Below are 10,708 nucleotides of genomic sequence, written 5' to 3' on the forward strand. Positions count from 1 at the left end.
AAACTCTCTCTCAAATACTTAAACACTTTCTCCATTACCTCTAAAAGAATTTTACTCTAACAATATGCTCGTAATCAATTGTAAAGCTTAGTGAAGCTCGTACATTACAAACTTAACCAAACTTAAATCAAAATTAAGACTGAAAGAAGCAGACTATAAACCGCATTACACTCAATACCTTAGTCACCAGCTGAATGAATCCTTAGTCTTAGCAATTTTGTTTTTGTATGAACTCTCAATTTCTTCATGTAGACTATTGCATTAACATATTATCACTCTTCCAACAACTACATCACAACCGTTTTACATAGTTTTCAATATGATCAAGCACCAATCCAAAACCGTGGGTAAAAGTAGAGCAATGAGAGATTTACCTTGCAGGATTTTAGTAACCGTTTTAGGAAAGAGGATCTGGAGAAGTTGATTGATTTCCCAAGTAAACTACTATCTGAATCTGCAGGTGTTAAATAACTGTAATGATTTATGCTAGTAAAGTCTAACCCAAAATAATTCAACACTGATAGGATTAGAGAACGTACTATCATCATCCACATCCATATTGAGGCCTGCTGAGTTGATTTCTTCTATGATCTGAAAACAGTTTGAAAATGAATTATGGAGCATAAGGAAAAATCCATACGTATCAGATTATCTATTATATTACCTGTGAAAGTGTTGGAACTTCCAATAATGGATCAAACTCATCGCAGTTATTCGGATCAATAGGAACACAGACACGACCTGAAAGCCAGAAGACCTATATTAAGAATTTGACCTCACAGACATATATCGAACTAAGTATGAACATGAGTCTAATCAACTGGTATGATATATTCAAGAAACAATGAAAGGGACCTGTGTTTGGATGGACACAGAAGGGTGCCTTAAGCAAATGGTTCATTTTTTTGGAGACCTGAAATAAAAGAAGGAACCATACAACTTAACCGTCACTAAACTTGTCAGGTCTCCATGATCTTGTATAGCCAGGAAAAATATTTACCATAATAGCACCGTGGGTTTAAGAAAAGGAATTGTAGCATAGAGTAGAACTAATCTCCAAATCAATTCGAGGATATATAAAGTTGAAGACAATTTCTTCTACGCATGTCCGCAGTGATAGAGCCTACAAAATTGGATACAGAATTGAAGATGAGCAAATCTAGGATTCAAGTTCATCAAGCTAATAGCTGAGTGAAAGAAGTCTCGGCTTTTCACAACACTAACATACATGTTTTCAGTTCGTATAAAACATCACACACCTTGTTGTTCTTTGATTGAAGCGTTTTAAGCTGCTCCCACCTTAAAAGGCTGGTGGCTTCTTCTGATGGAGATGATCTCGCAGAATTCTTCCACTCCCCTCTCAGCTCTGATTGAATATTTGTCATGAAGATGTAAATCATTGTAAATGACCAAACTGAGATTAGGACGTCGCTTATATACATCAACACTCTTTCATACCTTCATCTGTTATCATGCCAAGTATCTTCTCATATTTTTCTTTGCTTGAGAATATACTTTGAGTTGCATGTAACTCATCCTCAAAGAAATTCTTTAAAAAGTCCACACATGATCTCCTGAAAGCCCTGAAGAAATTAGTAGCAAAGACAGTGTTTTTGAAATCGGAAAGGCAGAGGTGATGGAGAAACCCGTACGCGAGAAACGGTTGATGAGAATGACCCATCAGATCGACATTTTTGGCACTGTTCTCATTTCCCTGTGTCACATGTTTATAATTAAACTCAAGAGAATTTCGCAATGCCAGAAACCACCAAAATACACCATAATTAGCTCTTCAGAACACTACCTTTATAAACACGGAAGTATTCAGAGACTGCTGATCTTTGTTCATCACAACCAGGATGTTTCCCATCTATAGATTTACAAACACAGACAAATATACAATCCACCAAACTTGTTATAAGCTTTCATTTGAGAAAAAAAAAAAAAAAAAACAGGAGTAAATACAAGTACCGTTCTCAACCCAATGTTGTCTTCCTTCTTTGCTATGTCATAATCACCAACCTACCAACACATGAAATTCTACTGTTATAACAACTTGTAAAACTACCAAATCAATACCAAGACGTAACAAAACTGATATTTTGGTGAGTAAAGTAAAAGACCTAATTAATATGTGGGTACTTGATGGGCAAGGACGAAACGATGGAAATAAAAGAAAATGAGTAAGTTATTTACCAGTGCAGAGAACGATGATCCAACTCCCAAAATAAAAGCAAATCATTATTGCCTTGTATGAGATCAAACTCCATAAGTTCCACGTGCATCGTAGTTGAAATTTAGATATTGCAAAGATTTATAAAAATAATATCGATTCCAAAAACAACATATTAGAATTGATTAAATAGCGTACCTTTACCATCACATGTGAAGTCACAAACCGACACGGAGTTAGAGTCACCAGATGGATTACTAAAAGTATAAACACACCAAAACAAAAAGTTTTTGAGGAGAAATTAGTGTATCTAATTTCCTATAACCACTATTAAACTTTTTCATAGAAGTCCAACACCACTAAGCTGCCCATAAGTTCTTCAACCATACAAATAGTGGAAATAAAACATAATAAAAGTGGTGAAATTCTCTGGGGTACCTCGTCACAGATGGCAAGTCAAAGGCATGTTTCATTGTTGCTTCTGTCAATAGTCCATTACCTTCACCTGACAGCTTTACAGGTAAAAACTTCCTTAAAACAAAGCGAATTACGGTTTATTATACGTATAATTTTGGAAAATCATTTACAGCAAAAAGATCTATTGTTCTTGATGACCAACCAGGGATGCAGGATGTACCATAATGTATACATAGGAAATAGAGATTAATTCACAATAATCGATCAAACCAAAAAATAAAAATACAAACGCACTGAAATTAAAACAAACACTAATAATACCTTACCATACTTTCTTTTTTACTTCAGCAACTCGTTTGTCTAAACTCGTTTTTATCGAAGCTTCACGATCGGTATACCTAAAACAGAAATCAAAAGATACAAAATCAGTAAAAAAAATAATAATAATTCGTAGAACAACCAACAAATTCATATAACAAAAAGCATAATCGCATGATAAGAAATTCGATAAGAAATATAAAAAACCCTAATATCAAAACTATTTATTGAACATAAAAATCTGGTTCGTAACTGTGGGGCAGAAACTCTGTATTTATAGCCTCAAACTTAGGGCAAACCTCCCATATTATCTTAAGAAATTTAACTTTTTTAATTAGAAACTAAATCAGAAAACTAACAAAAACGAATATTAACTACTAAGATATAGAATTATCCAAAAAATTAACAAATAAATTTAAGCTAAGATTCCATAATCCTTAAAGTCGAGACATTATGACATTCGTATCCCCAACGATTACACTATATTAAAAAAAAAATTAAGGGTGATTAAGACTAATCATCACGAAACACGATTAGACTTATATACCCCTAACAATTAAGAACAAAAAATTTCGAAGTCGAGGGTGTTTAGGACATTATTATAGAGATCAACACACGATTAGACTTATATACCCCTAATTACGAAGAAGAAGAAATTTCGAGAAGAACAATTCATTAAGGGTGTTTAGGACAAATCATTCTAACTTTTAACCACAGGCCTCCAATGCCCTAACTTTCAATATGGTGCGTTTCTACTTCTCAAATAATTATTGTAGAGATTTATTTATATCTGGGAAACTTAATTCAAATCCAAATTGAAAAACCAACTAAAATCGAATTTTTTTTTTTTGTGAATTAAAGATATATTTGACTAAAAAATCTGAATTCAATTGAAAATGATATCATGCCAAACTTTACATTAGAGATTAGGTTTTAGTTTGGCTATATTTATAAACCAAAAATTTGAAAAACAAAAAAAAAATTATGAAAACCGAATCTAAACTGAAACCCGGTGGCGAATGCAGAAATTTTATTTTACAAATAATCTGATGAACCATAATTTTAACCAACCTGATTCAACTGAAGCAATATAAAAACCAAAAAACAAAAACAAAAACAAAACAACGAAACAACAATCAACAAAATGAATTTAAAGAAGAAAAAAAAACATAATCTGCCGGCATGTCTTTCTTACACTTTGGAACAAATGGTGACCTCGAATAATCTGCTTGTCTGTAAGAATCTCACAACCGAAAAAAAGCTGACAAATTGAAGAACAAATAGAGGGGCGCTGATCGGAGGGGAACCGCGGCGATTTTTTCCAAATCGGTAAGAAAAATCGCTATCCGATTTTTTGTCCGCCTAGCCCGCCTAGACAGCGCCTAGCCCTTTTTTTTTTTTTTCTTTTTTTAATCTAAAATTCAAAACGTCTTACTTATATTCGTAATTTGTATAAAAATCATAAATTTGAAATTAAAATCTTGTTTCCATGTCTTTAATGCAATTTTAAAAACAATATTATATAAAAATTTTAATTATAATAGATTAATATGTTTTTTAAACATTATATAGCCCTAAAACTAATCCCCGATTGATCCCCGTGTAATCTCCGATTTTCTTCCTAGGCACTAGGCGCACCCTCACCAATAGTTTCTCTTCAGCATCTGTGAATTTGGTGTAGAAAGTTGTCGTCTTTAAACGACGAGAATTTCTTAAAAATTATATCTGTAACATAAAAGTTAATCAGTAGTAGTAGCTCCTAAATGACAAAGTCTACGAATCTGATGTGCCCCATGACTATTAATAACCGCATTACCTAAGTTCTGTTTCTTTACCTCTGTTTAGTAACAGAACAACATAGTACATTATCCGAATTAACGATAAAAAATTTAATCATTTGGTTGATGATGTTTTGCCACATAATCTTCTTTAAATATATACAACAGCAATCAGACTGATCTCCTCATGCTTACCAGTTCCCGGTTATCGCAGTGTATTATTTGTTCTGTTCTTTCTTAAAACCAAAACGTTGGATTGGTACCTGTTTGGAGTGGATTATAACTAGAGAGAAGCTGAACCAACACCCTGAAAAACAGAGTAAAATGATAGACCAAAGCCGATTCAATGATTGCATCTCAAATCTCACTCAGTTCAGGTACACGCAAACAAACACTCTTGGTTTCTAATAATGTTACAGAGACAAGAAATTGGAAACAGATAAGCTAGGATCAGAACAGTGGAGATTTTAGAGTTTTTTGTTTAGTGCTTTGTGATTCTTTCAAGGACTTGGAAGTAGTCGGGGAAGGTTTTCCTGGTGCAACCAGGATCATTGATCGTGATTGGAACATCAGCACAAGCTGCAAGAGAGAATGCCATTGCCATTCTATGATCATCATATGTATCAATCTCTGTCGGTTTCACCTTTTTGGGCGGAGTTATCACACAATAATCTGAACCTTCTTCCACTGTAGCTCCCAGCTGAACACAAAACCCGCAAAATTTATGAGCAAATTACTTAGAATACAGAAAGAGAGAGAAAGAGAAGAAGAATTTTACTTTTCTAAGCTCTGTGCAAATGGCAATCATCCTTTCTGTCTCCTTTACTCTCCAGCTAGCCACTATATTGACCAAATAGAATTAAGTGACCATGAATCTTCAGAAACCTTAAATTATAAGAGAGAGCTTTTTACTTACCATCTCTAATGGTGGTTGGACCGTCAGCAAAGAGAGCAACGACGGCAAGAGTCATTGCTACATCAGGCATTTTGTTCATGTTGACATCAATAGCCCGCAAGTGTCTCATTCCAAAAGCATCTCTAGATGGTCCTGTCACAGTCACACTGTTCTCTGTCCAGGACACTTTACATCCCATTTTCTCAAGAACCTCGGCAAATTTCACATCTCCCTAGAGATTCATCACAAAAATTGAACTTAGATTCTTGCGAATACGTTACATACAACTTGTCAAAGCCTTAAAAAGATGAAATTTTGACCTTAACGAATTTCACTAAACTTAACAGCCTCTTTGATGATTCAGTATACAAATATTACCTGCAAGCTGGTCGTTCCACAACCTTCAACAGTGACAGTCTCACCGGTAATGGCAGCACCAGCCAAGAAATAACTAGCACTAGAAGCATCACCTTCTACATACGCATTACCCGGAGACCTGAATCATTTCACCATTTTAGTCATTATATTGTCAATCTAAGGTATGTGATTTCAGAAAAGGAAGAAAAGAATCAGTCTTACTTGTATTTTTGCCCGCCCTTGACAAAGAAACGATCCCAGCTATCACTATGCTCGGCACTAACCCCGAAACGTTCCATCAACTTCAATGTCATTTCAACATATGGAACAGAAATCAATTTATCGACTATCTCAATCTCGACGTCTCCAAGAGCTAAGGGAGCAGCCATGAGCAGAGCAGTCAAGTACTGACTACTAATTGATCCAGAAAGCTTCACCTGCAAATGCAAAACATGTCCGATGTGTCAATCAAGAAACCATACAAGGAAAAAGGTAATCGAGAAAGAAAAGTAATTCCTAACTGAGACAAAAACAAATCTCACTACCAAAATGGAATCTGTCAAGCTAAGGCTATGAAGAACACACATTTCTGCAAGTGTTAATAAAGTAAGTGTCGGGATTACAAATCACACATGCCATTCGCAAGATCTCACCTTTCCACCGGGAAGGCCACCATTAGCGTTGACACGAACAGGAGGGCAGTTAGTTCCAAGAGTACATTCAACATCAGCACCAAGCTGCTTAAGACCAACAACCAAATGCCCTATAGGTCTTTCTCTCATCCGAGGCACCCCATCAAGCACATAACTGGAATAAACCAATCAAAACAAAAATCAACACAAACTCCATTTTGGAAACATCAAAAACTAAGAAGCATCAACTCCTTTAATCTACCTCGCGTTGCCACCTGCAGCAGTAACTGCAGCTGTAAGTGGACGCATCGCGGTTCCTGCATTTCCGAGGTAAAGTTCGATATCACTCTTGGAATCTATAGAAGCTGGGAATATCCCGCCACATCCTTCAACTACTGCACGATTGTTTTCACTATCAGTTTCCACATTAAGCCCCAATTTCTTCAACGCATCAAGCATGTAATTGATGTCATCACTGTTCAACAAGTTGTCCACTAGAGTAGTTCCCTACAGTAGTTCCAGAAAAGAATGCAGATTTGTGAGCAGTAACGCTAAAACAACGAAATCGAGTATGACATACCTCAGATAGAGCAGCGAGAAGCAGAATCCGATTAGAGAGAGACTTGGAGCCAGGAAGCTTAATCAGACCCGAGATTTCTCTAATGGGTTGAAGCACAATCTCCGACGATTTCTCCGCCGTGGAAACAGAAGCCATAACCTTCACAGGACGAATCTCAGAACCATTTAGCATCATACCACTCTTCTTCTCAGAACTTCCAGAAGCTTGTATCTCTGCCAATTTTAAAAACCAAATTTCAAAACTCTTAAAGCTTAAAACTTTCAATATCTCCTTGTTGTTCTAATGGAAATGTGAATCAATTCAATCAACCAGAACTGCTCTAAAGTTTCAAATTACACATCTTTCTTCTATATGCAAACGCTTGAATCTAAAATTTTCGAAAATAATCAGAGAGAGAACTCACGAAAGTTCTTCCTGGTTTGGGTACGGATAGAGATCTGAACGGCCGGAGAGGAGAGACGACGGAGCTCCGAGGGAAGAGAAGAAGAACCTGGTTTGGTGGATCCGAGAATGGATTTGGAAGTAAGAGAAGACGCCATGATCAGGACTCGAAGGCAAAAGAGAGGATTGAGAAAGGTTTAAGGGAGAGAAATTGGAGTTGGTGGCAAATGGCTTTTGTGGTCTTCTTCTTCTCTTCTTCGTTGTGCAAAATGGAGGCACAGATTGCAAAGGATTAATAATCCGTTGGTTGGCCCCCTGTGATCAAATCATTCTCTACTTAGCCCCCGATATAAAAAAAACTTGTGTTTAATTAATTATTTTAATTCAGAAAATAGTAAAAGACAAATAAAATTGGGTTTTTTGATTTATTTACTGATCCAACCTGATTTTGGATCTAGATCCACATATTTTGGGTCAGGTTTCAGATCTTTTAATTCTCAAATTGAGAAACACAAACATTAACTCCCTGACGCCATTCTTTCATCTTCTTCGTTTTCTCTCTATCAAAGACTGTGAATCTCCGAATCTCTCTAACCCTAAATCTTTCGATCTCATTTCATCTCCTTCTTCTTCTCTCTTCTCTCGATACTCTTTCGTCTTCTTCTTCTTCCCTCGTCACTCATTTCTATTGATCCAAAGATCGTCCTCTCTCTTCTTCTCCGTGAAATCCACCGTGAAATCGAAGAATCCGCCGTGAGAACTCCGGTGTGTCATCTCTTGGTAAGATTTCATTAGTTAGATCCCTAATTTCGATTGATTGTGTTGGGTTTAATTAGGTTTTGATTTGTTCCGATTTCTTCTTCTCCGTGAAGGTTTGATATGTAGTTCTCTTTGATTTTGTCTGAAACAGATGCATTTTTTATGGAATTTCATTTGTTAAGATCCCTAATTTCGATTGATTGTGTTGGGTTTAATTAGGTTTTGATTTCTTCCGAGAACTTCTCCTCTTCTTTGTGAGGGTTTTACAATTTGGATTTGAATTACAATTCGGATTTGAAATTGCCTCTGTTAATAGCCATTGTGACTAGTTGTATGATTACAAATCGGATTTGATGAATTTATTCCGTATAGATGGTTTATGAAATGAGTTAAAAATAAAGATTATGAAATTGTTTATCCTTGGAATATTTGATATTGAATATCATGTGTTGTTGCAGGAACTAAGGAGAATGACTACTACTAGAGGAGGATGATCTAGTTCTAGAAGGGAAAGATTATCTTCTCCTAGAGATCCAAAAGACTAAAGCAATCTGCTCCAAACCAATCAGAGCAAAGAAGGAGGAAGAGAAGGAAAAGGCGTGTGAATTGGAGCTATAGAAGATGAGGGAATTGGAGCAAGAGAAGGCAAGGGAATTGAGCAAGTGAAGGCGAGACATGAAAAGATTGTGAAGAAGTATTGGTGGTTGAGTTATTAGATTCAATTGTTTTCTGATTTTGATGTATGTATTTAGGCGAGGCAACATGTTTCTGATTTTGATGTATAAATCTAAGTGTTTAGGTACAACTGGTACGATCAGGTACAACTATGTTTCTGGATTTATGTTTTTTGGTTAAAAAAATTATCTAATTATGTATGTATCTTTGAATCTGAATCTTAAAATTTTTATGTATTGAATATAATCTAAGGGTTTTGAACCCAAAAAAAAAATCTTAAGTTTCCAAAAAATGAGACAAATATGTAGGTTTGTAAGGGTTTTGATTAAATAAAAAAAAAACAGTGAAATATCTGAAAGAATCTAAAGATATCTCAAAATATCTAAAAAGATATGACAAATAGCTTACCTCGCGCCGTTATTTTGAAAAATATAATTAAAAAATAGCACAAATTTGTACATAGTTGTACAGTTGTACCCGGTTGCACATTTTTGCTCATAGTTGTACAATATAGAGAATTTAGTAAATCTAGTTGTTATCAACTCTAATTTAATTTTTGTGGGTGGAACCAATGGTATTGCCTCATAACAATACCATTACTTTGTATTTGTATATTTATATTTAACAAAATACAAGTATTTCAAAAATTTATAAAATTTTAGTTCAAAACTACAAAGTAACCATGAAAGTATAAGGTTGTTAGTGTATGAATGTGGGATTTAGTGTAAGAATTTCATTATTTTAGAAAAATCTAAATTTTTTTGTCAAAAACTTGTTGTGTAGTTTCTTTACCATCGTGTATGCATTTTTTAGGTTTTTTCAATTTGGTTTTAATTTTTCATATTATAAAATTGGCTAAGACAATAGACCTTAGTTGTACTTGTTGTACTTAGTTGTACCAAGACTGAACAACTTAATTTGCACAGATACGACAAGGAAATCAACCATAGTTGTACCTGCTAAAACTTAGTTGTACACACAGAACATATAAGTTTCACAAACAAAACCAATACAAACAACATCGTTTCTTAAATTAACCTAATAAATAGCACTGAGAAATCAACCTTGGTCACCCGCATCGTCTCCATCAACGTCACCATCATTGGTAAACCACTCGCCCAAACTGCTCGATCCATGCGACCTCTTCTTACGTCCTCTTCCAGAAGAAGAAGAAGAAGAAGAAGAAGAAGAAGAAGAAGAAGAAGAAGAAGAAGAAGAAGAAGAAGAAGAAGAAGAAGAAGAAGAAGAAGAAGAAGAAGAAGAAGAAGAAGAAGAAGAAGAAGAAGAAGAAGAAGAAGAAGAAGAAGAAGAAGAAGAAGAAGAAGAAGAAGATAAAGTTTAGGTTGACTTTTTGACAAAATAGTGAAGTTTAGTTTAACTTGGCCATTTCGGGCATCCCGTTAACCAGACGTTAACGGTGTTAAATTTTAAAGTTTAGGTTGACTTTTTGACAAAATAGTGAAGTTTAGTTTAACTTGGCCATTTCGGGCATCCCGTTAACCAGACGTTAACGGTGTTAAATTTTCGTTAGATTTCTCCGTTGAGTCAAAACGACGTCGTTTTGAAACTCTGAAACGACGTCGTTTCATTAGAAAATAAGATGGAAAAACTGCATCTGTCAGGAATCGAACAGCTGACCTACTGGACTAATGAGAGGTGCTCAACCGTTGCGCTACGATAACATTTTGGTATTGTATCAAACCGAACATATATATACTAACAAATAACTATATACAATTAATT

General features: G+C 35.2%; 2 protein-coding genes and 2 long non-coding RNA genes across 4 annotated transcripts; 1 reads left to right on the forward strand and 3 right to left on the reverse strand.

Annotated features, from left to right (window-relative positions):
- Positions 1 to 179: 179 nt before the first annotated feature.
- On the reverse strand, positions 180 to 1,332 carry LOC9330201 (DNA primase small subunit). Its single transcript, XM_021014080.1, has 7 exons — positions 1,260 to 1,332; positions 1,001 to 1,123; positions 856 to 913; positions 665 to 741; positions 540 to 591; positions 375 to 454; positions 180 to 287 (listed from the first exon to the last, which is right to left on the reverse strand). The coding sequence occupies exons 2-7, from the start codon at positions 1,001 to 1,003 to the stop codon at positions 273 to 275; spliced, it is 285 nt and encodes a 94-aa protein (XP_020869739.1). The 5' UTR covers positions 1,004 to 1,123; positions 1,260 to 1,332; the 3' UTR covers positions 180 to 272.
- An 18-nt stretch (positions 1,333 to 1,350) lies between these two features.
- Positions 1,351 to 2,676, reverse strand: LOC110225148. Its single transcript, XR_002329555.1, has 8 exons — positions 2,612 to 2,676; positions 2,372 to 2,430; positions 2,197 to 2,264; positions 1,972 to 2,022; positions 1,805 to 1,870; positions 1,653 to 1,714; positions 1,459 to 1,574; positions 1,351 to 1,366 (listed from the first exon to the last, which is right to left on the reverse strand). It is a non-coding gene; the product is annotated as an uncharacterized LOC110225148 (long non-coding RNA).
- Positions 2,677 to 5,006: 2,330 nt separating this feature from the next.
- Positions 5,007 to 7,831, reverse strand: LOC9330202 (3-phosphoshikimate 1-carboxyvinyltransferase, chloroplastic). Its single transcript, XM_002894095.2, has 9 exons — positions 7,554 to 7,831; positions 7,151 to 7,362; positions 6,833 to 7,077; positions 6,592 to 6,745; positions 6,161 to 6,375; positions 5,960 to 6,077; positions 5,603 to 5,813; positions 5,465 to 5,526; positions 5,007 to 5,386 (listed from the first exon to the last, which is right to left on the reverse strand). Exons 1-9 carry the CDS (start codon positions 7,687 to 7,689, stop codon positions 5,168 to 5,170), a joined length of 1,572 nt encoding a protein of 523 aa, XP_002894141.1. The 5' UTR covers positions 7,690 to 7,831; the 3' UTR covers positions 5,007 to 5,167.
- A 226-nt stretch (positions 7,832 to 8,057) lies between these two features.
- LOC110225329 lies at positions 8,058 to 9,092 on the forward strand. Its single transcript, XR_002329711.1, has 2 exons — positions 8,058 to 8,311; positions 8,749 to 9,092. It is a non-coding gene; the product is annotated as an uncharacterized LOC110225329 (long non-coding RNA).
- The last annotated feature ends 1,616 nt before the right edge of the window (positions 9,093 to 10,708 follow it).

The sequence above is a fragment of the Arabidopsis lyrata genome (assembly GCF_000004255.2).
Source record: "Arabidopsis lyrata subsp. lyrata unplaced genomic scaffold ARALYscaffold_1, whole genome shotgun sequence".
In the NCBI taxonomy this organism is placed as follows: Eukaryota; Viridiplantae; Streptophyta; class Magnoliopsida; order Brassicales; family Brassicaceae; genus Arabidopsis; species Arabidopsis lyrata.

Coding starts and splice junctions, on each gene's coding strand:
- LOC9330202 (XM_002894095.2), bottom strand. CDS start 7,689: ATGGCGTCTTCTCTTACTTCCAAATCCATTCTCGGATCCACCAAACCA. Junction 7,363..7,553: donor CCAAACCAGGAAGAACTTTC/GTGAGTTCTCTC, acceptor TAAAATTGGCAG/AGATACAAGCTTCTGGAAGT. Junction 6,078..6,160: donor AAGGGCGGGCAAAAATACAA/GTAAGACTGATT, acceptor GAAATGATTCAG/GTCTCCGGGTAATGCGTATG.
- LOC9330201 (XM_021014080.1), bottom strand. Junction 742..855: donor CTGTGTCCATCCAAACACAG/GTCCCTTTCATT, acceptor TCTGGCTTTCAG/GTCGTGTCTGTGTTCCTATT. Junction 455..539: donor TATGGATGTGGATGATGATA/GTACGTTCTCTA, acceptor TAACACCTGCAG/ATTCAGATAGTAGTTTACTT.